The sequence below is a fragment of the Exophiala oligosperma genome, assembly GCF_000835515.1.
Source record: "Exophiala oligosperma strain CBS 72588 unplaced genomic scaffold supercont1.5, whole genome shotgun sequence".
NCBI lineage: Eukaryota > Fungi > Ascomycota > Eurotiomycetes > Chaetothyriales > Herpotrichiellaceae > Exophiala > Exophiala oligosperma.
The window spans coordinates 1,883,891-1,909,769 of record NW_015622822.1 but is presented as its reverse complement, the minus strand read 5'-3'; the positions used below and the strand labels follow the sequence as shown (position 1 = coordinate 1,909,769).

Sequence of the window (25,879 nt, the reverse complement as noted above, 5' to 3'; positions counted from 1 at the left end):
ATTGTGGTCACGGTATGAAGTATCTGTATGTTCCGTATCTCGTATTTCGCACATTTCATCAAAGTACCTTCGGGTCCGTTTAAACCCCGGTAAATTGCAGGTGATCAAGTCCATGTTTGTATTATGATACACATGCAACCCGGATTCTGAGGGACCTGTTGTGACAATACGCGCACTCATCCTTTGTCAACACCTTGAACAGAGGTATCATGTCATCCCAGAATTCCAAATCTTTCCAGGCCTTCAAACCAACCCAAGCAGAAACAGAGAGCCACTTCCTCAATGTCCACATCGAGGGGACTTGTCTATAGGAAAAAACGATGCCCGCATAATAATACAGTATAGTTCAAAAACATTTTGACCCGTCCCCATAGTTGTTGCCACCAGTGGCTCGACAAATTTCGGAAGAAGGTCCCTACCCTAGAGAGCCGTAACGTGTAAATGAAGAAGTGGTTGCGGCTCGTCAATTCATAGGTAAATCCGTGTAAAGGGCCGATTGAAGGCCATCAGGAAATCTCAATGCGCTCGGGCAAGACGGTTCGCAGTCAAGAGTGAGATGGAGACGTCTTGACTGCCGGATTATTCGTAGTTGGTGCTGTAGTGTCGGATTGTGGCCCATGGCCTCAACGCCTCCTCTTTGCTCGATCATTGTCTGCAAGGCCCTTGCGTGAAGATGCACTTCATTCTCCTGGCCAAAGTCGGCAGTGTATGCCAACAAAAGAAGGACAGCTTGGATGTTGGAGTCGGAACTTGCGTGATCTGCTGCGCGGAGTCGATTCCAGAGTAGATTTGTTCCTCGACCGAAGTGTGTCTGCGCATCGACTTGATCTTGGACCGTTTCCGGACTCGAGTGTAATTTCCACCGCGCAGCATAAGCATAGGCCAGAAGTAGATTTCGAGACACTTCGTGCTCGCGCATGTATGCGATGGCAGTGTCTAGCACTCCTCGGTCGCGACAATGGGGGCAGAAGTTTGCAGAAACTAGAATTACTGTCAGCTTTGGGTTCTTCTTGTTTTTTCTCTTGATCAGACGCCGCAGCGAGAGCAACGCACAGAATTGTAAAATTGAGTCGTCCAGAGTAGCCTGCTCCTGGGTTGAAAAGAAATCGTTTCTTGAGGTTGCCATTGACTGGTTGAGATCTGATTCTAGGTTGTTGGAGGAAACGCTTGACAGGTCCAGCCGGTCAGGTAGCGATGGAACGGGAGATATTGAATGAGAGCTCGTTGCGCTGCTCGTTGACGTCTCCGTGTCCAGCCGAGGTGGGCGCCTTCCCCATTCAAAGATTCGAGTCTGGCTGGCCCGTTGAAGTAATCTCGACCTTGTCTCTCGTCGTTGTGCTGCTGAATGATATGCCGTGTGTCTTTGAATGGTGCTCCGCACGTTTGGGTCTTGACTGTCGACGAATTCGACGACATTCTGACGACGTCTCGAAGAACTTCTTCTCTCGCCCCTCGTAGAGCTCTCGTCTTGAGGAGTGTTATCCCTTGAAGACATGTGTCTGTTGACGTATGGTATAGCTGTGGTTAATTGAAATTCTCAAGGAGTCAACCTCCGATGTGGCCTTTGGTCGACTCGCTTGGACCAAGGGTAGGATAAATGTAGAAGAAAGAAACGATCACGAGATCGTCTGGGAGAAAGAAATAATTGTCCGTGAACAAATCCATGAGGGATTCATGGACGACCGAGGCCCATGGGGAATGGTTAATAACGGGTGATGTGACCGAGACAGAAAAGAGTCCAGACTCAGGGGATGGACGAGGCTCAGCACGCATCCAGGATGTCTATGGTCCTTGATATAGAGCTTCTGGAATACCCAGGAAGGTAACAGACTCATCTAGAGGAAAACCGGCACCTAGGTACGTGCTTTTGTCGGACAGAGCCGATGCAATGGTGCTGAGGATGCTGTGCATTGTGGATGCACCCATTCGAGATGGCTCTTTTTTAGATGGACTTTGGGGTCCAATCATCCCAAACCTTTCATTTTTCCGTCGCGGGAACTCGGGGAAGCAGGAAAAGTTGACAGCATGATGGCTTGAGCATGTGGCGACATGCTTGCCAACTCTAGATTGTTGTTGTGCTGTCCATGTGGAAATGGTGAACCTACGACTGTGGTAAGTGAGGTAAATATCGTCAGATCCCTACATACAACGGGTTCCACCGATCGGGCTGCACTAAACTATTCTGGGCCACGTATGGGAATTTCCCTCGCGGCGCCATTATATAATTAAGTTCACGGCCTTCAATCATCCGCAGGCTCTCAGTATCCGGGATCTCGGGCATGAAGAACCCCTAGTGCCAGAGTCCTTTTGACCGATCTGTGTTTGCTTTTCTCGTACTGTACATAGATGCACAGTCAGACACATATTCCGACCTGCGATGATTGCGACAAACTATCTCCATCAAAGGTTCAGTATGTCCTGCTTAGAAGACACCTCAACAACCAACGGCACAGGCCACGCGAGTCGACTTTCAAAGCTCGTGGAGTTCGAGCGCTGATGGCAAAAGGTCGGGTAATGTCGGCCGAAGTTCCATTTACATGTGCAACTTAAGCAGTACCCGTCTCGTTTCTTCCCCAGATTTAGCTGGTCTTCACTGCGAGGATAACCGAAGAGACGGAGAGGAACGTGAAAACAAGGTCCAACGATGAGTCCAAGGCCATTCCACTTTCTGTAGTGCCTCGTGATCGCCTACGTATATTAACAAATATCCAGCTCGGACATACTGTACAGCCGCCAGGACCAGCAGACAACGATAGAGATTTCGTCGCCCACGAATACTTTCAACGGGACCGACATGCATAAACTTTGTTTTCGGAGAGTAGGCCGCGTCAAGGTCACTGCGAAGCCGATTGTCATGTCTTCTGAAATATATACATACAGTAGCATAGCGGAGTTGTGGATCCCAAGGGTGACCATTGCTCAGGATCAGTGCCAGGCCAAGGGAAATTTCTGAAGAATCTTTAATCTTTGATGGTGCGGAAACCGCCACCCGGCATTGCATTACGCGAAACTTTGCAAAGACGACGGGGCAATGGCAGCAGGGTTAAGCAGAAAAAGAAGAAAACGGCAGAAGAGGAGCATTAATACGAGTACATGATAGTCAGGTGAGGGAGTCATGTGCAATTGCGGGAACGGAACCACCTTCCTAGCGAGGCTGAAGACCCTGAAGACGATCGCCATACGAATACCCCATAGACACCGAAGCCTTGACCTGAGTCTTTTCCCGGTCGTTCACGGGTTTTTTTTTTGCTTGTTGATTCTCCGTTTCGTGCTGATGCATTGGTTGTCCAAGTCTCACAACGAGAAAGACGATAGAAAAATGTGCTCCGTAGGCATGTGGCAACACTACTCATGATTGCGAAGGTGGCGAAATCTCGGGAATATTCTGTACATGCTAGTACAGTAGGTATCCTTTTCGCCTTGTCGGACGTACAAACACCGTCCCACTACGGAGTATGGTCTCCAAAAACACAGTGGCTGACCGCTGGGAAGCCATCAACGAGGTTCCCTTTCTGAGACCTGCTTTCACTAGGGGCCGACCAAGGGAACAACAACTAGACAACACATTCACTATAAATAGGCCCCAGAATACGAGTCACTGTGACTCGGGTCGACTTCAGGCGTGGGTGATGCTTCCACCGCAAGATATTGAGGGTCGATATAATGGGGAACTTCGGGTAGGACAATACTTTGAGGCGCATTATAACTAACTCCCAAGGCCACATGGGCTCATGCTTTGGGATATGGAAATCTATTACTAACACAAAGAAGAGAGCACTATTCATGAGCTCAATCAAACGCGACAGACCTTATCGCCCCTTTTTGGTTCTCCCTGCAACGCCCTTCCCACTAGTCCCAGGTTTTCGAGGAGTTGCTGCAGCTGCAGCTGCGCTTCTCGTCTGGATCGCGTAACCCCCACCCGGCGTTTCATTGACGTTGACTCGAACGCCTTCGCCATAATCACTATCTTCGTCGTCATCCTCGGATTCGGAGTCGGACGCCGGAGCCAGATACCTCATTACCTCAGGTTCTTCCTCCGGGGGAAGGAAGAGTTCGTCTTGCGGTCGACGGTACCTGGCGGCATGGTTTTGCATCGTACTGGGTGGACCTGAGGCTACCCGTCTCTGAGGCGAAGCAAATCTGGGGTCGTTAGGATCGAAACGTGGTATCATGCCGGGATTGGTCGGATATGGCAACTGGTCCAGTGGAAGATTGACAATATTAGAGGCTGACCGTGGTCTTGGCTCCCAGTCTGGCTCGGATGGATCAGGTCGAGGGGCACGCGACCCCGAGGCGTACACGGCTTCGGGATTCGAAGCATAGCGACCAGAGTAATAGGGCGCGATCTGCTGCAAATACTGTTGTTGCCTCAGTGATTGATTGGAATTAGTCCGAGAGCCTTGACGCTGAGCCTCCGGTTGCCGTGGTCCAACGACAGATAACCCCTGCGAATACGAGAGTCGTCGGCCATAGTCCGACTCTGCTAGAGCGTAAGAAGCTGAATCTTCTCGCCCGCCACGTGACGAACTGTTTGACGCAACACTCCTACCGCGATTTCGTCCGTCCGCTGTTTTGCCTTTGGGAGAATTGCTCGCTGATTTATCACCTCGGCTGGGTTTTTTGCGGACTTCCACAGGCCGACGTCTGACTTGTGCTTCTTTCTTGCTCTTAGGGGCTGCTTTGGGTACTGCAGAGGGACGTGGAGGGGTCTGGGTCCGCTCTAAACGTTCCAAGGCATCAATTTCTGCTCGGGTCAATTTGACATTGGGCTTACCCAGCGCCCGAGCACGCGCGATCCTGTCAAGAGCGCCCTGCACCAACATGTCCTCTTTGTCTCTGTAGACCATCTGCATATCTTGTCGCCGGGCAATTCCTGTTGGGTAGTCGTATTCTTCTTCATCATCAGAAGGAGTAAAATCATCTTCGTGTGCAATACCTGAACGCCTGCGGCGGACATCGTCCCCGCCCAAATCTATACCAGTGAAACGAAGTTCATCGGAATGAAATCTCTCTTGACTCAGCCCGACACCCTGCGAGTAATCGTCGTCGGTATCGAGCTCTTCGACACGGGCATCGTAATCCCATTGTCGGTGCTGCAGTCCCCACAGCCTGTCGTTCTTCCTCCTCGCTCGTCCCCCTGGTGGTGGTCTTCCCCAAGGGGGCATATCGTATGGAGTTCGCGGCCGACCACCTAGACCGCCTCCTCGGAAAAAGCATTCTCGATAGGTCTATCCATGAGCGAAGCATGGCCGAGAATCGTCACGCCAGTCGCGCCAATCAGCCACAAGAAAGTGCCGATGGGTGAGGCGATGAATGCAATTGGAACAGCCACGCAGGCCAGACCAGTGTAGAGTTGTGAAGTAGTAGCACGGAAGGTGCCCAGTTCGAGATCTCCGCCTTGTAACTTGCCAATTGTCCACATGCCACCAACTACGAGGATGATGTCGAACAGGAGCCATAGATTGGTGAGGAGGCTGTAGACGCTGAGCATGACAAAGACGACCGCATAGTTACTGGAAAAGTAGCTCAAGTTGTAGTTGACTCGGCTCTGGACTTCACCGAAGTTGTTGGGCTTTGACAGTCTCTTCAGATCCAAGAACTCGGAGATGGGCTTGATGTTGGCAAAGCGCGACGCCAGAGGCTGAGATCGGACGCTGCTGAAGCGATCGGAAAGGTTGAGGCGGGACGTCAAGGCGTCGAGGGGAATGCTGATGCGGGCCATTTTATGAATGAGTGGAAGCAAATTGGATGCTGTAAAGGATGAGGATGCTCTTTGGGGTGTACTGAAGATTGACTCGATGTCTGTTAGCAACAGGAGGGACAGAGGAGGGCTATGGTTACACACAGAATTTGTTTTCGGAAGACGCGTTTGTTGGGCAAAGACAAAGCCGAAATGACGAGTTTGTGCTGAAAGCTGTATCGAGAGGTGTATGAGTTGGAAGTGAAAGACGTGAAAACAGGGGCAGAGTCAAGTACACTGTGTTTTTTTCTTCTTCTTATCAAGTAGAGAACAAAAAAGTCGGAATGGCGTTGAATAACCCCTGTCGAGAGAAGTTCGGCTGAGGGAGGGATAAATTTCGTGGGATTCGCGGCGCAGGCGACAAGGGGGATCTGTCAGCGGGCAAATCTGATTTCCTCGCTTGGGCGCAGCCACAAACTGACACCCCCTAAAATTGGATATTGGTATGGGGTACTCGGGAGAACTCGATCGTGTTGAACAGATTTCAGACGTTGTGGCGGGCTAGGCTGCCTCAACACCTCAACCCTCGACCTGCCAACTGCAGGATCAAGGCACAGTGACTACCATTGCTTGGTCTGAGATGTAGGGAACTGAGAGGAAGAAGAGAAGAACAAGCTGTCAAACCGCGGGGGAGGACCAGCCTGCGATAAATACACTTCACTCATCGCTCGCCTCTTCCTCCATCACTTCGTAAGCTACTGCACGTCCCGCCGTTGGCTGGCTGCATCCACGTTCTCAAGCCCTGTTAATTGGACCACGTTTTGGGCACCAGGCTTCTCCCACAATCCCAACCCCTGATGCGTATTGCAGTCCTGCACCCTTCAACTCTTTTTTGGGCCTACATAATCACCATTCTCCAATTGTCCTGCGCTGGCCGTACCTTGCCCGGGGGGCTAGTTGGTGAAGATGAGGCCACGAATCTTTCAATTCTTCGTCCTCCTCACCTTTGTCTTTCTAGTCGCCGCCTGGACGAAGGAGGATTATGAATTCTTCCGGCTGAAAGACGAGGTTGAAGCCGCCGAGGGCCCCGATATTTCCTTCTACGATTTTCTGGGGGTCAAGCCTTCCGCGACCGTTGATGAAATCGGTAAAGCTTTTCGGAAGAAATCGCGTGCTCTGCATCCTGACAAGGCCAAACATTCCTTCATCGCGTCGAGATCTACCCCAAAACCCAAGAAACCAGGCGAGAAGAAAAAATCTGGAGTACACGTGTCCAAAGGGCCATCCGAGAGAGAAATCCAGCGATTTGTGAAACAAGCCGGAGAAAGATACAGTCGATTGGGCGTTGTTGCAAACATCCTGAAGGGACCTGAGCGAGAAAGATATGACTTTTTCATGAAACATGGCTTCCCATCATGGAGGGGGACCGGATACTACTATTCACGATATCGGCCAGGCCTTGGGACCGTGTTGGTCGGCCTATTCCTTGTCTGTGGTGGAGGGGCTCATTATTTTGCCTTAGTCACAGGCTACAAGAGACAACGAGAGTTCATGGAACGATACATCAGACATGCTAGAAAGACTGCCTGGGGCGACGAAACTGGCATACGTGGTCTAGCAGCCATCGGCCAGCCTGTCGAAGTACCTGTGCCTACGGAAGAACCCGATCCGACCGCCAACCTGAACAGACGACAGAAGAGAGAAATGGAGCGTCAAACCAAGAAGGACAAATCAAGCAAGAAAAAGTCAGTGCCCAAGGCAACCCCTGCTCAGCCAGCTCCTTCCGAAAACAGACGACGGGTCACTGCTGAGAACGGGAAAATCTTGATTGTCGACTCTGTCGGAAACGTGTACCTTGAGGAAGAAGATGAGGATGGCGAAGTTCAAGAATACCTGCTTGACCTGGACGAAATTCCGAAGCCGACCATGTGGGATACAGCCGTCATACGTCTACCCGTGTGGATGTACAGAAAAGCATTTAGTCCGTTCCTCCAAAAAGGTGAACCTGTTTCGCCAGAAAAGACCGTCTCTCCAGAGCCCGAAACACTATCTGGCAGCATACACAGTGCGGTTACAGAAAAGCTACCAACACCAGATATGAGTTCTAGTCAGATGTCTGACTCGGGATTCGAGATTGTCGATTCGTCAGGAATAGAGAAAGAAATCGAAAAGGCTTCTGCGGCGACTGGCGTCAAAAAGCGAGGCAAAAAAGGAAAGAAATAGACAACACGCCGAACATGGCTAGATAGAGCATTCGAGATAGGGCATTACGATTCAGCGTGGAAAGAAAATAATGTCATGAATAGAATACCCTCAATGACTGACTTGACCCTTGTGTGTTTTGATCTGTATGCATTTGTGATCGTGATTCGTTACTGAAGATAATGCTGATGATTTCAAGGCTCGCTCAAGCTTTTGATGAATATGACATGAACAATCCCTCCACGATATATATACCCCGGTGGCCCTTCCTGCTCCCTGCTCAGATGAACATCTTCGCGATACCCATCAAACTCGAAATGCTCTCACCCATGCCACCGCTCATACCGGGCAAGGCCGTCCCCCCGTCGAAATCCCTCGCGCCGCCTCTGGCGTAGTACCGTTCGGACGTTTGCCTCGTGGTGGCGCCACCCATCATCCTGTGTATGCCGGGCGGAAGTCTGATGCCGACCTGCGCCAGCAACTTGGCCAACGCCCCGCCCGTGATCAACGGCATGATGACGAGGAGGAAGACCTTGAGCGGGTGCCGGCGCATGTACGAGTAGATCTCGCGCAGGAAGCGGCGTATGCGGTTGATGAACCCCGATCGGGGCCGGGCGCGAGAAGAATGGTGGCCGCGGGACGAGCCACCGCCGGTGAAGGAGGAGAAGAAGGAGGATGCGGAGCGAGAGTACGTCGGGCGCGAGGCGTAGTATACTTTTCGGGAGGGACTGCGACTGCGGTCCCGTATGCCGTCGTTCCAGAAGCCCATTGTGGCGGCGGGGGGGTGTGTGTGCGTTATGCTTTATGGCCGAATGTCGGATCTTGAAGAAAGAACACTGTCCTCCGACGTTGGGTCGTATGGTGATCCAACCGTGCGTAGGTGACGGCTGTTGGACTTAGCAATATGTTCGATCCAGTTAAGAGAGGTGGCGGGCGAAGCAGTTACTCGTATCGACGGTGCTTGCGCTTTGGTAAAGGAGCAGACCAGACCAATGCGAGATTTCTAGCCAGCGAACCTGGACCGTGAGGGCTGTGGAAAGACGTGTCTGTATGATAGCAACGGGCAGCCAGTGGCCTATGCTCAAGAACGATCAAAAGCTACCAGAACGACAGGAAGTCTCAGCTTCCACTTGACCCTTTACCTCAAGGTACGTCTAGGGTCAGACAATTGGAGAGGCTGGAGAATTAGATGCGCTAAGTCGAGGCTACAACGATACTGGGGGCCCCTTTTAGTCGCTCTCTAGCATGGCTTCGTTCGATTGGTCAGTTGTCTCTGGCCGTTCAAGCCACTGTGGCTTGTAAAGTGGTAATTGTACCCAAACGTCATCGGTTTTGTTTCAATTCCCACGCACCATGCACACCTCTCACACAGCAGCGACATACTGACGACTACCTACCTGTCTCTCCCCTCGGGTTTTCCCACATCCTTACAACACTTTGATAGACGTATCCATATCCCGATTCTTCCAGTCTCCTCAACTCTCCAGACGAGAGTCGGGAGGATAAACATTGTGTCGCCAGTCAGGGCGCAAGGCTTCCACCATGTCCGGCCTTCCAGACTACTGTAAGTCGTGATCCCCTTTTGGCTCCTCCACCTACCTCTCGAGGTCGTTCCATGATGCTTCCGTAGAAATGTGTCAACTTACTTTTTCCGTACAGATGCCATTCTCGAAATCCCATCCAGCGCCACAGCCGACGACGTCAAGCGAGCGTACAAGAAGGCGGCGCTCAAGTGGCACCCAGACCGAGTCCCGGTCGACTCGCCCGAACGTCCCAAACGTACGAAACGATTTCAGGCCATCAACGATGCATACTATACACTCTCGGACGTGACGAGGCGACGAGACTATGACGACGCACGCCGCTTCCACACCACTTACACAGAAGAGGAGTATGAAGAGGAAGTTGACGAGGACATCCCCCGCACCCGCCGCGCCCAAGCAGGCTCAAACACATGGAGCAACTTCTTCTCCAACTTTGGCCGGTCGGGCAACCAGGAAGAAAAGTTCTCGAACGAACAGTTCGAGAGCGCGTTTGCAGAAATGATGGGCGAGGCCGCCATGGCCGACGGCGAGCAGCAGGACTCGGGGACCGGCCAACCGAAGCCAGGATCGTTCTGGGCCGTCCTGGGTGGTTTGAGTGGGGCGACGTTGGGCTTCATCTTTGCCAACTTTGCGGGCGCCATCCCCGGTGCGGCGGCGGGTTGGAAGTTTGGAAGGATCAGAGACGAGAAGAAGCAGCCCGTCTATACGACGTTTCAGCAGCTGCCGCAGGCCGACAAGGCTAAATTGCTAAGCGAGCTTGCGACGAGGCTGTTTGCCAGCGCCCTTGGTAGTTGAACGAGAAGCAATAACTTGGGTATGGGACGAAGAAGAAGCTATAGGCTTATCATAATATACGACTAGGATTTGGGAAGGGTTCTAAGCATTGGCGCTTTGTGGTATAAAGTTACATGTACTTTGATGTTATGATGACGTGTAACTTCAGACGGCCGAAGATGTCGATTCTATTGCGAAGTAGATGTACCTTTGACCAATATCAAGGGTCGCGTCTTTTCCCAAGTAAAGTAAATTCTATGTAGACAAGAATTTAGGTTTTGTTAATTTCACAATTAACAACCCCGTGAGTCCGAAGAATTCTTTGGTGGTTTCTTTCTATTACATTAATACGTATGTGTGCATGAATGTATGTATATATGCGCATACCCAGTGCGACGTCAATTCCAGAGGTCTCACAGCCACACTCTGGATGCGTGAAAACATCGTGTATTGTATCGTAGCATGCCAAAATCCAGACACCCCAACACCATGCAATGCGCTCAACTGTAAACCTGCAATGCGCCCAAAGTGTTCATTGTCACAAAGTCACATCCCAACACGACGCCGTCATTAAAACCTTTTTTCAACTTTTGTAACATCCGCATCATGCACTCCAACCCAAGTTCCAAAGTGATGGAAACACAGAACTTGAGAATCGGAACAATAACGAATGAGGAGTATAGAAAAGAGAGAGAAGACGGGGGCGATCGACATTTTAGATCCTGAACCGTCCGACGCCCCACCTCTTCTGTCTCCCTAGGTCGTCGTGTCCGTTTTGGTAGGTGCCGTTCGTCATGGTCGTCCCCCTGTACGCGCCGGCCTCGAGATCGTCGGCGGGAGACACGCGGGCGTTCTGGTTCGGGCCGGCGCTGTCGGCGGTCAAGGGTGCACCGGCCTGCTGATGAGAATGGGGGTGGGTCATCTTTTCCATTTCCGCCTTGAGAGCCCACCCCTGCGGCGTGTGGTGCGTGCTACGGACGCTGGGCAGCAGGTCGAGCAGGAAGGAGAGGATGTAGAAGGTGAAGACGAGGGCGACGATCCACTCGAACACGGCGGCGACGTTCCGGTTGCCGGTCCAGCTCGTGCTCGCGAAGCAGATGGCCAGGATGACCTCGACGATGATGAAGGTCAGCTTGACCCAGAAGCTGATGCGGAGGATGCGGTGGGAGCGGTAGTGGATGCCGAGGCGCTGGTACTCGGCGCACAGGAACACGGCGGACAGGACGTAGCCGGCGATGAACAACAACAGGAACCCGTCGTGCAGGTGGGGGTGGTGGTACGTGTCGAAGATCGACAGGAGGATCAGGCCCGCCGCCCCGGCGACGGCGCAGACGATGGCGAGGACGGAGAGGATCTTTTGGGCCGTCGACGTGTTGGGCGCGAGGCGCCCGGCGTGTCGGAGCCACCGCTCGGCCATGAACCCCAGGTCGAGGAAGACGGTGGTGATGACGGAGCCCGTGATGAAGAGAGGCTTCAGGCCGTAGGCCCCCGTGTCGGATATGTAGGCTATCGTCTGGCCCTTCTCCATGGACGGGTAGATGGGGTGGCCTATCGCCTCCCAGTTGATGAAGAGGGCGAGGAGCATGCCCAACCACCTGGAGGATTTTTTTGTCAGTGAAAGTCCCCCGAAAAGTGGAGGAAGCACAGGTAGAGAACATCAGAACCTACATGCACGCTGAGACGATGGGAAACAACCAACTTCCGAGATACCACATGGTGTTGAGAGAACTGCGAGTGAGGGTTGTAGTTCCGTCCGGAGTGGTGGGAAGTTTGACGTCGTCTCTATCAGGGTCGAGAAAGCGTTGGTTTTGGGGTGAAAAAGAGAGGGAGACGTGCTTCCTCCTCGTGGCGAATGGAGAGAACAAATATCCAAAAATCAACAATGGGAAAGGGGAGTGGATTATGTTAATGTATGTTTAGATACTGTACAGCCAAACCCCTTGCTATGCAGGTCGGCGTTAGGTTGGCAAAATCACAAAAATGTCAATCGGTAATGTAAGCGGAAAAGGGAACGTTGCGAGCGAGGACGAGGGATGATGATGATGATTTTCTCCGTACCACTTTACATCATATGTACGGGGGAGGTATAGGGATCTATGGAGCGGCGATATCTCTCAAACACACCTTGACGAGTATTAGTGCGATATGGAGTCAACTACTGGATCATGACAAAGCCGGTGCGTTGCAACATGGTGATCCCGCTCCGGAATGAAGCTGCCTCATTGTATCATGGTTTGATGGTCCTGCTTTTATTCCCGCGTTATGCTCAACAGTGCATCAAGGTACGAGCTGTATAAGATGCGATATTTTCTCGTTTCGTACGAAGAAGCCAAGAAGATTGACTTGTTCACAGCCTCAATGATTGAATGACAAGATGAACAAATATCGGAACATGCTGAGTTGATATCGACGTCACCGGCAGCGCAAGGTTTTATTGACGCAAAACGAAGAACCCGACAGAGCCGACAACCAATCATCATTGGCCAGGCTCAGAACAGCCTCGAATGACGTCGCTTCATTCGGCCCGGTTTATTTCCTCGGGGGCTTTTGCAAAAACCGACATCGACTTAGTCACCCATTATTGATCAATGTAGTATGTACTCGTAACCAGGCGTTTGCTATATGTAGCCAAGTCTGAAATACCACAGGATGCTACTTCAACAAGGTCAACTTCTTCTCAGTCCAGTGAACCTTGTGTTTCTTCGCCGGCCGTTCACCGCTATGCAAAGTGCATGGTTCTATCGGTACGTCGCTTAGAAGGATGGATTTATCGTAGGATTCGAATCAATGGCCCAATAAGAGTGGTCTTGTAAGCAAACCGATGCTGACCAAAGCAAAGAGGTCCTACTCCGTTTTGAGACAGTGGCTTTTCGTAATCCGGGGTCGGTCCCAGGGGCTAGAAATTCATGTTCTACCCTACTGAGAGGGATGGTTGCTCTCGTGCTGGGAATTCATGCTTGTGGAGCCAATCACTCTTTCATGAGGCTTGATGTCGACCTCAATGTCGCCAATTCGCGATTGCGATTGCTCTGGTGAGTTGACCTTTATCATCGAGGATGCCATGTGTCTTTCATGGGTGGACTCTCAATATTCCCCTGATACAGTCTTTTTGATCCGGGGTAACTCCAATCTTATCAAGGTAATTGTCAAGGCCGCCGTATATAGAGTCAAGATGCTGGGCGACCTTTTCACAGAAGTCCGGGGGACAGGCAGCGAATGATTCATCCAGTCCAATGCTCGATATCTCCTTCATTCTCGCCGCCTTTTCAGGCTCCAGTTCTGGTTCGGATCTGACGTAGTCCTTCGATATGGCATCCGCCCTGACATCGCAGAGGAGGAGGACCAACAGCACTACCATGCCTGTCCTATCTTTGCCTTGTGTGCAGTTCACCATGATAGGCCACGCATTCTCGTCGGCAAGGACATCGAAAACTTCTTTGACTTCAGGGCCGCTATGATCGAGAGTATCTAGACCCAGGCCAATGAGTCCACGAGGCTGCATCAATTCTCGTCCCAGCACTGAGATACCCTCAGTGCGGTAGCCTAGAGCCATCAGAAACACTAGCTTGACCAAGCTGGTATATTTCAACTGCCATATGAGATGTCGTTCAAACCCTTTGCCATTGAGATTGACGTTGGCATAATGCACGCCTGGAAATCGATGTAATTGATCGACATTTTCACCGGACGAAGGCACACCGGTCGATCTCGCATTGAAGCCAACTTCTGACCGCTTTTTGGCAGCATTGATATGTTCAGTTTTAGAGCGAAGGTCAATGATGGTCTTTATCTTTATGGCGTCCGTAAGATATTCACGATCGGATGCACTGCATTCATCTGGACGAGCGCTTCTGAAGAAAAGGCCGGTGTTCAAAACGTCCGACCCAATGATGGAATTGATATGAGCGCCAACATCGCGAAAGTTGAGAAGGCTATCAAACTTGTGTTCCGCAACGACTCCCATAACGATAGAAGTGTGGTCGAGTTCTGTGTACCTAGGCAGGTAATACTGTAGGAAACTAGCCGTCAGTGACGTGACGCATGTGGTTGCACCAACACTGGTCCGAGTCCCATACCAAAGCCAAGATAAATGATCTTCTCGATCTAATTTAATCAAGGTTGTGGAGTTTAGAGCTCGAAAAGAATGGAGCTGTTGATGTATTGCCAGCTGGTGTGTGTCCCTGCTTGCTGTTCTTCAAGACTTACCAACAACGGCAACTTTCGCAGGTGTGTGCAAATTGTGGTGAAGACATTGATTTGACTGCATAATAATGAACATGTGCGACCAAGAAGAAGAGGATACGGACCATAGGTAGGCGAGCTTCCATTTCAGAATGGGGGAATGGGTGTGCCCAGTTCTTGCCTGGGCGAGGACGGGAGCTTACCAAGGTTCGAGCACAGTATCGTAGGCACCTAGGGGGCTTGGATCAGGTCTATTGGGGTGATCTTTCACCTACTGTAGGCGCTCCGAATAGTGCAACTCGCCCCGAGCTTAAGCTTGTGCTCCAGCATCACCACCCAGCATTGGGACCAAAATACATGACGTAGGTGGTGTGGATGACAGACCCAAGCGCATGCTCTTGGTCATGGATGGCACCACTGCAAACTCACCCAACACGGCGGCAAGTGTAGAAGCTCTTGTTCTTCTGGTTTGCACGTCGTCAGTCCTTGCTAGACGCTTCACAATCCTTCTATACACTCGTCCTTTGATGTTGTGGTAGTGTCGCAGCGCGCGTGCAGAAGATCTTGCTGTTGCTCAAAGCACTCTGCGCACCCAGCCACCGTCCTCTTTATCTCCGTCATTGGGCCAAGCACCATGTCGGCAATCAGCACTACTCCGCGATCCAGCTTCACTCCCCCCTCCAACAAACTGGAAGATCAAGGTCGGTCAACTGACAATCCCAGCCTTGCGCGCATCTATCGCAAAAAGACTGACATTCATTACAGCTGCTTCCGCTGCCGTACGTGAGTCTCGAGACTCGACGCGGAAACGAAGTTCTTCCTCAGTTCTCGATGAGGACGGTCGGCTCTCTTCCGCTAGTGAGTGCAAACCCCGCCGTCGTCATACTGTGACCATTCTAATTGTCATCTCAGGTGCCGCGCTTTCTCTGAAGTACGCACGAGCTCAAGATCTACCATCCTATCCTTCTACTGGAGGAGTGAAGCTTGCCTCTGCCGGTGCGGCTGCAAGTCTCGCCGAATCCAATAAAAGGGCCTTCGAACACTGGACACCAGGAAACATTCCAGCAGCCAACACTGCAGCCTCAAAGGCGAAAGATTATGAGATGGACCCCTTATGGAAACCTGAGTTAAGCCAGGCTGGGTCAAAAGCAGCAATAGCAGCTCACAGAGATACTGCGCCGGTGGACATATGGCGCGCCCCCGAAACGGAACATGGCAACTCTGCTGCGACTTCTGCGTTGCAAAATCAGACGTCACCACCCGCCATCACGGAAAGACAGGTGTCGTCTGATGGCCGGCAAAAGGCACTCTTGGCCGCTACGAAGTCGATGTCAAGTGGTAGGCGGCGCGCAGAATCTGCTCCTATGCCACCCCAGCCAAAACAGGGCAACTCGGCCTGGGCTCTGAAGGCTGCAGGATCGGTCCATGGCCGGAAGCCATCCGAGAGGTCTCAAACATCCTCGCCACAGTCTAGCGACTTACTAGGCGCAGACGCAGCAAGAGTTCAGAACATTGCGCGGAACAATGTCTCCAGGCAAATGTACACCTCGAACCCACCAGTTGCAATCGAAGTGGAGGAGAAGAATAGACAGGATATGTTGCGTGCTTCTGCAGTTGCTATGGCGAGAAAAATGTATGCCATCCAGCAAGCACAAATTGATGAAGCGAAAGGAATACATCGGTCGGACAGTCATTTCGCTGCATATAACGCCCGTAGGCGAGCCCAATCTGATGCAGCAAATCAACCTGCGACTGAAGAGTTGCCCCGGTATGAGAATCTAGAAGAGGCTGCTCGCAGGCTAGCACAGGAACGACTTGCGAGGATACATGACGAACACGCCGAATATCGCCAATACTACGGTGCCCAGTCGCCACCTAAACAGTCTCGGCTATCACTACGACGTGGACGGCGAACCTCCAACCTGCAACGAGATGATAGTGACTCCGATGAAGAACAGTCTCGAAAGATCAGATCCCAGATGTCGATCTTCCAGAGCAAGTTAGCTGAAGTCGACAACAAGAAGCGACAAGCCGATCGAGATGCTTTACTTGCCATTGCGCACAAAAATGTGACCGCACGTATGAATGCCATTGATGAGAAAGTGTTTGGCGAGACAGGCAAGACTACTCCTCAACAGCGAGAATTATGGGAGAGGCAAGCTCGCGAAAGAGCTCAGAGGGAGAGCGATGATAGGTTGCTTCATGTCGGCAAGGTCCATATCGGTGGTGGGAAGTATCTCGAACAGTCAGAGATTGATGCCATTGCCAAGGCTCGTTTGCAACCAACGCTGGATGAAATCACAGAAAAGGCTGAACAACAACGAGCGAGAGATGAGGAGCTGCGACAAGAGCAAGAAAGGATCAAGGCTGAGCAAGAAGCCGAGAAGACTAGGCTAGCTCAGGAAAAGGCTGAACAGAGAGCTGCAGCTGGTAAGTACATTCGCCTGACCCAAGATCTAGACTGACCCAATATTAGATCGAGAGAAAGCTGAGGCCAAAGCACAAAGAGCTGAAGAAAAACGAGTCCAGCAAGAGCAGAAGCACGAGGAGCGGCGTGTCAGAACAGAGCAAAAAGCTGCGGAGAAGAAAGCACGCGATGAGGCGAAGGCTGCAACAGACGAGAAAAGACAGTCTGGAACGACAAAGGGCCGTTTGCTGCCTAGTTTCTTGTCTAGAGGCGGAGCGGCTGGGGCCGCCGCAGGAGCTGGAACCGCAGCTGCTGTTGAAGGTACTGTGCACGCGGCAGAGGGTGTGGCTGGTACCACGTTCGGCCCTACGGTCGAGCGAGGAGAGATCACAGGTGACACTGTTCATGAACAAGTCACCCTCGATCCAGCCGAAGCTGCCCATGCTATGGCAAGTACCGAAAATGAAGAGGACGCAACGCCCAGACCAACAGAAGAATCCGGTATCATTGGTGAATCAGCATCTAAGGAGGAAGTTCACGGTCATCCCTATACGGAAACGCAAGAGCCAACATCACCAGCTGTACCTTCAAGCCCGACGTCACCATCGAAACGGGATTCGAAGGTCAAATCATGGTTTAAACGGTTTAGGAGTGGTAGCAAGTCAGAGAACGAGACCGACAAGCAGCCTGAAGACGAAGACGCGGATCCCATGGCAACTGGTCGGACGGCAGAGCCTATCAGCAGTGTCGAGGAGGAAGAAAATCCTGAATCTGATTCTGTTCGTGATGTTGCCCTGGCTGGTCGAAAGAGCGAGGCTGAGACTGACGATATGTACGGCGGCTCGGCTCGACCAGCTGGACGAGTCTCACCGTTGCAAGATGATCCTGCTAGCCATCAAGTTGTCACAAGAGGCGGAGATGGCGAGAGATCAATCAGTCCAATCTCAGGATCGTCAGAACTCAGTGAAGACCCATTTGTGATTGCTGCAGATGTAGCATCGTCGAGATATTCTGAGCATGGAGGATCAAAACGAGACTCTGGCATGGATCAAGCCGGGACAATTTCCGATAGTGACGATGAACCCCGTGGGAGAAAGGGCTTCCGCGAGCGCTTTTTGAAGAAGGTCATCCCCGGCAGACACAAGGACGAGGACAAGCACAAATCTGTTGGAGAATCCGGCATGGTGGATGTGGGGTCTCCCATCGCAGAAGAGACAAGCCATGACCAGACGACACATGATGCAGAAGATGCGCCGGCAGATGAGACCCATGCCAACCCGGATCCTCAAGTTCTTTCCGAGACCGAACCTTTGCGAGAAAAGATTCAGGAGCCATCAACGACGTCGACGGAAGCTGGAAACACTGCCACCACGGGCGCAACAACACCGGCCTTGACGCATACTCAGACCAATGGTGAAGATGACGACGACTTTGAAGAGGCTCGCGATACATTCGATGAGCAGAGACTAGGGCCACCACCGAAACTGGTCGAGGTGTCAAAAATGGAAGCTCCTCGGTTGGTTGATGTCTCTAGTCCAACACAGAAGAAGGGCGGTGAATCTCCAGCCGGCAGGAACAGTATCGGTAGCGGGAGTCGATTTACCGAAGAACTGTAACCGCGTGACTGTTTTTTGGGGAGTTGAAGACCAGTCAGATTGTACGGGATGTATACGAAAAACAAGGCAAGACATGGGGTGCGAACATATGAAGAGGTAGGTGGGAAAATATTGGAGAGAGAAGGATAATCTGCAAGTCCTGGACACAGCTGCTTGATGAATTTCTTTGTTTATGGGACGTTTTCATGTTTTATCGTGGACTGTTTGTAAGGTTGTTGTTGTAACGGAGTCATCATGTCCGATGTACCATGCTGTTCCATGGGAGGAAATATGTACACGCGCAGAAGGTAAGCGAACAATTTAGTTTGCAGTGTGCTTTTGGATACCAATTGAACACCAGTTTGAAAATGGAAATGTGTTTTAGTCTTTGAAAAAAAGGAAATAAAAAATGATACGCATGTTCGAGCTTTGATGGACACTGTGTGTCCTTGTTCGTTTTTCCTGTCCTTTGAACAAGTATGACGAAAGTGAAGAAAGTGTAAGACGATGGTTCGGAGGACGGGATCAAACTTATCCATTGTGGTTTCGAGGTTGACCTAATGTGTGAAAAAGTAAAGAGGTAGGTGTCCTTGGAAAATGCTACGACAGCCCCCTGCGTCAGCAAAGAATTCGCCAATTGAAGCACCCTTCCCAATTCGTAACCGACCGAAAACTCCTAGTTTCTTTGCTTGAAATGCCCATTTCTGATCCAATTATTCCAAGGGTATGCATCGACATAAAAGGGGGACGTAACGCTGGCTAGGTCATAAGTTTATCTCGTGTGCAAAGAACAGAGGCCAAGAGAGAAATTCCATCAGAACCACAACAGGGCACCGATGCTGGCCAAGGTGATCATTGCGAGTTTGACGTCGACGACCGTACGCTCGACGGCGGAGTTGGTCCCGGCGGTTCCACAGCACGAATCACGGTTGTAGGTGACGTTGTTGGCGTCGGCCGCGACCTGGAACACGCTGCCGTTGAAACTGCCAATGTTGTAGTAGTCAACCAACAAGAAATTGGGTGGGCGATTCCACATGGCGGTGCAGTTGTGGACGGCCCGGCCGGCCGACCCGAAACCGGCGACGGCGTTGGTCTCGTTGAGGAGGGGGAAGAAGGGGACGAGCAGGCTCACGCCCGCAAAGTCGACGTCGAGGTTCAGGTTGTGGTTGGCCATGTACATCCTTTCCTGGCGGGTCTCGCGGGCTTGGTCCGGGGGCCGCTGGGCGGTGCAGGGGAAGTCGCGGTCCGTGGGGGAAAAGGGCGTCTCCCACATCTGGCTGAACTCGTCCAGGAGCCAGGGGATGGCGGTCTGGTTGGCCTGGTAGTCGAGCATGACGACGGCCCGCTGCTGGCGGAGGATCATCTCCCCCAGGGTCGGCCACGAGTCCAGGGGCATGGGCAGGGTGGGAGGAGTGTAGACGTACCTGATCAGGCCAGAGTCGACGACGGGGGCGGTGAAGTTGCCCGGGTCGACGAGGTCGTAGTTGCCGATCAGGATGGTGACGACGTCGGTGGTGTGCGTCCGAAGCCACTTGGTCACCTTGGTCAGGTAGTCTTGCAGCGTGCCGACGTTGAGCAGGTCGCACGACGTGTGACAGAGGTACATGGTCCCGTTGACGTTGTGGGCTTGGAATTGTACTGCGACACAGGATCGTCACCGTCAGTATTTACCATCACAGAGAGAGAGAGGGTATGTGGGGGTAGACGGGTAAAACAAGAAAAAAAAACGTACACATGCGAATACCGTCGTTGAGTTGGGTCGTCACGTCCAATTCCTGGTTTGACGCGAGGTTCCCGGCTCGCACAAAGGGACTGTTGTGGGCAGCGACTTGAGTGATGTTGCTGTATTTACGTTGACAGAATGAAGGATGACCGTTGCAAGGTGCCGTGTTGGTGGGGAGGATCGACGTCGAGGTCGAAGTAGCGTTGCGTGAGGCAGTGCTGTTGCTGGCGGAAGTTGTTTTGGGAGATCCCGACAACACGGTGGCCGTCGGACTGGACGACGACGATGATGATGTGCCGTTTGTGGAATTTCTCGAGCCCGACGACGATAACGAGGCGGTGGCGTTGGCCGTGGCCATGGCGCTGGAAAAGTCCGACATGGTGGCATAGTCGGTCGTGCCGGTGAAGGTGATGGTGTTGCTGTGGTCTGCATATGTGCCACTTGCATAGTCGGCGCCGGTCGACGTGGCCGGACTTGACTCTGTCGTCTCTGAGCCGGTGTGGCTGGTGCGACTGTCGTCGGATTGAGATGAGACCAACAGCGCAAGGCTGGCACAGATGGCCAGCAGGGCCAACTGCATGGCGGGGTGGACTTTTCTCAGAGGAAGAAGTCAAAAGCGATAATGTGTAGTAGTAGTAGACCAAGAGACCAAAAAAAGGGTCAGTCGATATACCCCCAAAAATATATATAGAGGTGCGAAGACTCTCTCGAACTCATACGAAGTACTGTAGAGTGACGATAACGGGGTAGAATGGATCTGACGAAAAACTTGATGGTGACGGGGATATGATGCGCGGCGTCAGTTGGGTACGAGCCTTTTGGTGGATACCAAGTAGGTATTGTACCTACTTGTGTAGGCAGGTAAGGCAGAGACAAGTGAGATATACGGAAGTACGAGTACGGAGTATTTAGTCAGGTCACTAGTGACAAACTGACCACCCTTTTCAACCTTGTCGTCTCCTTTTGCGCACCAATCTAGGTACAAGTAATACATGGAGTTCCTACTCGTACAGTATGGAGTACTAAATTGCCACAAGAGCGCAATGACGTGTGTTGTCTTGGATACTGTGACAAGAGACTTTGACAATTTTCAGGCACAGACGCCTTTTGCAGAGTATCTTGAGATTGATCTAGGTCTAGATCTGCTAAACTTTTGTGGAAGTTGGGATTCATTATTTACTCTCCACAGTCCATTTCAGCCTGCAAAACACTGATCTCGCTGCCTTCTGGACCACAAAATGAAGATTCGTCTAGTCGAAAGATCAAATAATTTCCTCCGTCTGACAAGCAAAGATTATACCAGTCACGTGATCAACATCCTCGCTTGAAAAGATATCAAGGTTCCGGGACGTCGGCATATCCACCTAGTCTAGTCCTGATCAGGCATGGGATGTTCAATTCAGTGCGTGAAATATGTCATTTCGAATCCACTCTCCCTCAGCCACATCAATGACCCAACAACGAGCAACAGAGCGACAAACAGTGACAAGAACAATAACCCCAAGGCTGAAGCCCAAACTGATGAGATACGGAACCTGCGCTCAACAGATCTTCCCTCCCCTCTATATGTAGACACCACACAATTCACCTCCTTTCCGTCCTTAGTCAACTTTTTTGCACATGTCGTACTTGACCCAAGGACCATGACGCACCAAAAACGTCCTCGAAGCACCTTAATCCGACCTTGACGAGTCCCTCGAGGGAGTCTTTAATTTTTTTCCCTACGAGCATTTGTTTCAAACGCCTCTTCTTCACCATCTCCCTGCAATAATACATCACACACCAACATCCTTCCGCCATCCGGGGTGTCTTCTCTTTCCCCTTCAGGCGCCATCCCGTCACAATGGGCCTCTTCTCACGGTCCAAGCAGACGACGTCACCCTCGAGCGAACCCAAAAACGATCCTCTTTCCAACTATCAGAAACCCCGACCAACGGGCCTCCGCATCTACACCGGCCTCGCCTACCTCTTGTCGACGATTTTCCTCATCCTCGTCGAGATCGGCAACATCAACGACAAGGCCGTCATCCGCTCGACGTACTTTCTCCGGATCAGCCTCGCGGACATCATCCCGTCGTCGTTCCCGAACGCCGCCTTCATCAACAGCATCGCCCAGACCATCGGCCTCCACGATTTCTATCAGGTGGGACTGTGGAATTTCTGCGAGGGCTACGACGACCAAGGCATCACCTACTGCAGCCCGGCCAAGACGCTCTACTGGTTCAACCCGGTCGACATCATCCTGAACGAACTCTTGGCCGGGGCGAGCATCACCTTGCCCACCGAGGTCGTCGACGTCCTGAACCTGGTCAAGCTGGCCAGCCGGTGGATGTTTGTGTGCTTCCTGATCGGCACCATCCTCAGCTTCTTGTGCGTGTTTCTCGCCCCCCTGGGCTTCAGCAAGAGGCCGAGGTGGCAGCACAAGGCGCGGAGGATCTTCTTCCGCCAGTTGCCCATCACCGTCCTGACCTTTGCCGCGTTGTTGTTCACGGCCGCGGCGTCGGTGATCGCCACCGTCATGTTTGTCATCTTCCAGGACAAGTTCTCGGGCGCCGAGGACCTCAACATCCGCGCCTACCTGGGCAAGCCGATGCTGGCCTTCATGTGGGTGGCCACGGGGTTCAACCTGATGGGGTTCCTGATGCAGATCGGGACGTGCTGTGGCGTGTGCTGCTGTACGGGCCGACGCAAGGCCGAGAGGAGGAGCCGCGCGAACGCCGCGGGGACGACCGTGAGAGAAAAGGACGGCCAAGGCTCCGGCCGGGAACCAGGTAAATTCGGGTTCAGGAGGAGAGCGAGATAGAATGGCGGTGCAGGGTGGTGCCGTTCTGCGTGCGCGTTGTCTCAATTCGGGCTTCTACCCCAGTTGAATGCTGAGATGAGAGCATTCTCGGCCAAATCGCAGCTGTCCATTGACCATACGCTCCGCGGTTGATAGATTCGAGTTCTTTCTCTTCTACTTGTCGGGCGATTGGCGTCATAGCAAGCGGGACCAGGAGGAGTTCACGGTGTATACACCGATAAGCACATACTATTGTAATGACCCGGGGTACCGACCACGTACAAAGCCAACAATGATCGATACCAGATCTTTGGGGTATGAAGTTTTTCTTTTCTCAATTCTAGCTCGTCAATGCTATTTGATACATACAGTGAACCCTCGTCCCTCTTCATGTTCCTGTTCCTGTTCCTGTTCCTGTTCCGGTCCCCCTTTTCCTGTTCATTGCTGTTCCATATATTTGCTGATAATTACACAGGTAAGTAGCTCAAAAAGAAATCCACTCCTGAGTCCAGACCAAGGCTCCACTCCCGCTCCCCGTGAACCGATCCGTGACCAAGCCGGTGCCTCTGAACTTCCCGCCCTGCCCTTCTCTGTCGGGGGTGCAATACCTCAGCAAGGCGCGCCTCTCGTCCAGAAAGAAGGTCATGTCGACCCACTTGGGCTCGAGTTCGGCGGCGACGGCGCCGCAGCCGACGACGGCGTGTTCCTCGATGCTGCTCATCTTCTCGGCGATGGTGTAGACGCCCAGGGTGTCCCAGACGCGGCGCTGGATCTCGCTCTCCTCCAGCAGGCTCGTGACCTGGTGGCGGACTTTTGTCGAGCGGCAGCGCGTGCTGCCGAGGTAGAGCGGCGGGCCGATGCCCGAGTCGACGCTGATGCTGTGCTCCTCATAGGCGAAGAAGGAGGAGCGGTTGAAGATGCTCTCGCACAGGACGAGGATGCGGGCAAAGTGCGCGCTGAGCGCCTCCTTGCGTTCGGCGTACGTCCGGCAGGACTTGTGGCAGTCGCACGTCTCGGGAGGGTCGCAGAGCGGCACAATCACCTCGCCGGTCTCGGGGGAGTGGAAGGCCATCTGGGTGAGGAGCAAAAGGTACGACGCCTCGCGGTACGCCTTCAGGAGGTGGCCGCAGTGCTTCTCCTGCGAGCTGGATTCCCGGCGGTCGCGTTCCGTCTTGGAGAATTCCGCGTACGCCATGGACCACTGGAGCAGGCGCGAGATGTGCGCGTGGTGGCGGGAGAATCCGGACCCGATCAGGTCCCCCTGTTCGAGGAGCATCCAGGTGTGCCAGATCCATTTCGTCTCGGTGAAGAGCACGTCGCGCGCCTGGGAGAGGGAGGTGAACGCCCGGGGGATCGTATAGGGGTTCGGGTCCGGCAGGTACGAGACTGATTCCGCGTCAAACGGGTTGAGGGATGGCGCGGGTATGGCGTCTTCAGGTTCGCTGAGGATCGTCGCGAGGCCGCCGAACAGCCGGACGGACTCTAGTTCGAGTTTGAGAAAGAGTCGCCGCAGGCTCTCGTAGTTCAGGTCGACTGTGCGGTACTGCGTGTCTTTGTACGTCGTGCGCATGTTCCGTCTCAAAAGTCCCTTGAGGCCATTGGTCATGTGTAGCTGCGCCGCGTCGTAGTTCCCTTGGAACGTCTCGAAGAGGCTGAATAGTTTCATTGCCACCATGTTGATCTCGGCCGCATTCGGCACCTCGGAGGCCATGTCGTTGGACAACATCCGTAGTGCCTTTTGGTATAGTTTGTCCGATAAGTCGCAGTACTCGAAGGCTTCTTTGGAAATTCCTAATTCGAACCTACGATGGACAGCACCGACCGCTGCGGCAGCTGCTAGGACGGTCGGATGTTGGAGGGCGGCTTTGGTGACATATGTTCGCCATATCGAGCTGTCGAAATAAGCGGCGAATTCGGGGCCTGTTCTCGATCGGAAAAAATCAAAACAGTAGAAGTCATTGTCCTTTTCGAACAAGACGTTCGAAGGAGGCCGATATAATAGAGACAGTCCTTCGTCCACTACAACCAGTTGTTTCCTGGGTTTGGACAGAGATGGAATGGCTACTTTAGTATTCGTGCTCGTCCTCTGGCGCTTCGGACCCGGTTCGCATATACTCGTGGGAGAGTCTTCGTGGGAGGTGGGCGGAGATGGCTCTTGGGCATAACCGTCGCATTTACGACCTGTTGAGGTACATCTACGGCAAAAGGGCTTTTCCTCGTCGCACTTCTTCCGGCGGATCCTGTAGGATCATAATGTTAACTCCCACTTCATGCAATCAAGAGAAGCTGTACTTGCGCAAACGTACTTGCATGTTAAGCATCCTGTCCGGACCTTGTTGTGGGTTTTGCGTGTTCGTTTCGGCTTGTCACTTTCGGGTACTTCCTCGACTAACGTGGTGGTAGCCATTGCGGGCGGCAAGTTTGTATTTTCCAGCGAGAATTCGAAACGTCGACCTCGGGTTTCCGCAAGGGGGATTGGTCGCGAGTGTATATATTTCTGCGACAAGTCAATATTGGGCCCTTTCGGTGCCTGGAGCGTCTGCAAAGCCATGACTCGAATGGTCAATTCAAGAGCAATAAGCCATGTCTTCATGTGCATATTACCAAAGATGCGGGGCCTGCATAACCGACTGCGATTGGTCGGAGCGTACTTTTTTGACGCCACTTACCACCATTGCTGACAACGACGGATATCGACGGTCCACATGAGGTCGCATTGTCCCAGGCAGCAATGGGCCATTTGACGAATAGAGTGATCGTGGTCTGCAAGCTCAGGGCTGAAGTTATATAAGTGACGGACTTGATCTCCAGGCCAGCTATTACTTGCATACCAAAAGTCTGATTACGAGCATGGCATTTGATGAAATCCTGTTGCACGGGGGAGTAGATACGGAATAGATGGGAAGATTTATCAAAGAGACGCCAGGGAGAATGAACATCTTATTCTCCCTCATCGCTTTGCCCTCACTTGCGACGAGTGTTACATTTTG

At 52.4% G+C, this 25,879-nt stretch overlaps 12 protein-coding genes across 13 annotated transcripts; 4 read left to right on the top strand and 8 right to left on the bottom strand.

Moving 5' to 3' along the window:
- Positions 1-463: 463 nt before the first annotated feature.
- PV06_06017 (uncharacterized protein) lies at positions 464-1,495 on the bottom strand (the record flags this gene model as incomplete). Its single annotated transcript, XM_016407081.1, has 1 exon — positions 464-1,495. One exon carries the CDS (start codon positions 1,493-1,495, stop codon positions 464-466), a length of 1,032 nt encoding a protein of 343 aa, XP_016262685.1.
- Positions 1,496-3,809: 2,314 nt separating this feature from the next.
- PV06_06016 (uncharacterized protein) lies at positions 3,810-5,165 on the bottom strand (the record flags this gene model as incomplete). Its single annotated transcript, XM_016407080.1, has 1 exon — positions 3,810-5,165. One exon carries the CDS (start codon positions 5,163-5,165, stop codon positions 3,810-3,812), a length of 1,356 nt encoding a protein of 451 aa, XP_016262684.1.
- Positions 5,166-5,191: 26 nt separating this feature from the next.
- PV06_06015 (uncharacterized protein) lies at positions 5,192-5,722 on the bottom strand (the record flags this gene model as incomplete). Its single annotated transcript, XM_016407079.1, has 1 exon — positions 5,192-5,722. One exon carries the CDS (start codon positions 5,720-5,722, stop codon positions 5,192-5,194), a length of 531 nt encoding a protein of 176 aa, XP_016262683.1.
- A 528-nt stretch (positions 5,723-6,250) lies between these two features.
- On the top strand, positions 6,251-8,010 carry PV06_06014 (uncharacterized protein). Its single transcript, XM_016407078.1, has one exon. The coding sequence runs from the start codon at positions 6,647-6,649 to the stop codon at positions 7,901-7,903; it is 1,257 nt and encodes a 418-aa protein (XP_016262682.1). The 5' UTR covers positions 6,251-6,646; the 3' UTR covers positions 7,904-8,010.
- Positions 7,966-9,063, bottom strand: PV06_06013 (uncharacterized protein). The gene has a single exon (XM_016407077.1). It carries the CDS (start codon positions 8,649-8,651, stop codon positions 8,163-8,165), a length of 489 nt encoding a protein of 162 aa, XP_016262681.1. The 5' UTR covers positions 8,652-9,063; the 3' UTR covers positions 7,966-8,162.
- A 155-nt stretch (positions 9,064-9,218) lies between these two features.
- PV06_06012 (uncharacterized protein) lies at positions 9,219-10,512 on the top strand. The gene is made up of 2 exons (XM_016407076.1): positions 9,219-9,446; positions 9,542-10,512. Exons 1-2 carry the CDS (start codon positions 9,425-9,427, stop codon positions 10,219-10,221), a joined length of 702 nt encoding a protein of 233 aa, XP_016262680.1. The 5' UTR covers positions 9,219-9,424; the 3' UTR covers positions 10,222-10,512.
- Positions 10,393-12,405, bottom strand: PV06_06011 (uncharacterized protein). The gene is made up of 2 exons (XM_016407075.1): positions 11,869-12,405; positions 10,393-11,795 (listed from the first exon to the last, which is right to left on the bottom strand). The coding sequence occupies exons 1-2, from the start codon at positions 11,913-11,915 to the stop codon at positions 10,916-10,918; spliced, it is 927 nt and encodes a 308-aa protein (XP_016262679.1). The 5' UTR covers positions 11,916-12,405; the 3' UTR covers positions 10,393-10,915.
- A 319-nt stretch (positions 12,406-12,724) lies between these two features.
- On the bottom strand, positions 12,725-14,256 carry PV06_06010 (uncharacterized protein). Its single transcript, XM_016407074.1, has one exon. The coding sequence runs from the start codon at positions 14,162-14,164 to the stop codon at positions 13,271-13,273; it is 894 nt and encodes a 297-aa protein (XP_016262678.1). The 5' UTR covers positions 14,165-14,256; the 3' UTR covers positions 12,725-13,270.
- On the top strand, positions 12,769-18,817 carry PV06_06009. Of its 2 annotated transcripts, XM_016407073.1 has the most exons (5): positions 12,769-12,793; positions 12,849-15,083; positions 15,148-15,240; positions 15,295-16,812; positions 16,859-18,817. In XM_016407073.1, the coding sequence occupies exons 2-5, from the start codon at positions 15,017-15,019 to the stop codon at positions 18,403-18,405; spliced, it is 3,225 nt and encodes a 1,074-aa protein (XP_016262677.1). In that variant the 5' UTR covers positions 12,769-12,793; positions 12,849-15,016; the 3' UTR covers positions 18,406-18,817. The 2 variants fall into 2 exon arrangements, with proteins under 2 accessions (XP_016262677.1, XP_016262676.1); XM_016407072.1 differs by having other exon boundaries at positions 15,148-16,812.
- Positions 18,681-21,071, bottom strand: PV06_06008 (uncharacterized protein). Its single transcript, XM_016407071.1, has 2 exons — positions 20,117-21,071; positions 18,681-20,022 (listed from the first exon to the last, which is right to left on the bottom strand). Exons 1-2 carry the CDS (start codon positions 20,685-20,687, stop codon positions 19,199-19,201), a joined length of 1,395 nt encoding a protein of 464 aa, XP_016262675.1. The 5' UTR covers positions 20,688-21,071; the 3' UTR covers positions 18,681-19,198.
- A 507-nt stretch (positions 21,072-21,578) lies between these two features.
- On the top strand, positions 21,579-23,264 carry PV06_06007 (uncharacterized protein). Its single transcript, XM_016407070.1, has one exon. It carries the CDS (start codon positions 21,951-21,953, stop codon positions 22,908-22,910), a length of 960 nt encoding a protein of 319 aa, XP_016262674.1. The 5' UTR covers positions 21,579-21,950; the 3' UTR covers positions 22,911-23,264.
- Positions 23,232-25,441, bottom strand: PV06_06006 (uncharacterized protein; the record flags this gene model as incomplete). Its single annotated transcript, XM_016407069.1, has 2 exons — positions 23,232-25,129; positions 25,196-25,441. Coding segments are annotated over 2 exons (2,002 nt in total), but the record flags the coding sequence as incomplete, so codon positions are not given.
- Between the last annotated feature and the right edge of the window lie 438 nt (positions 25,442-25,879).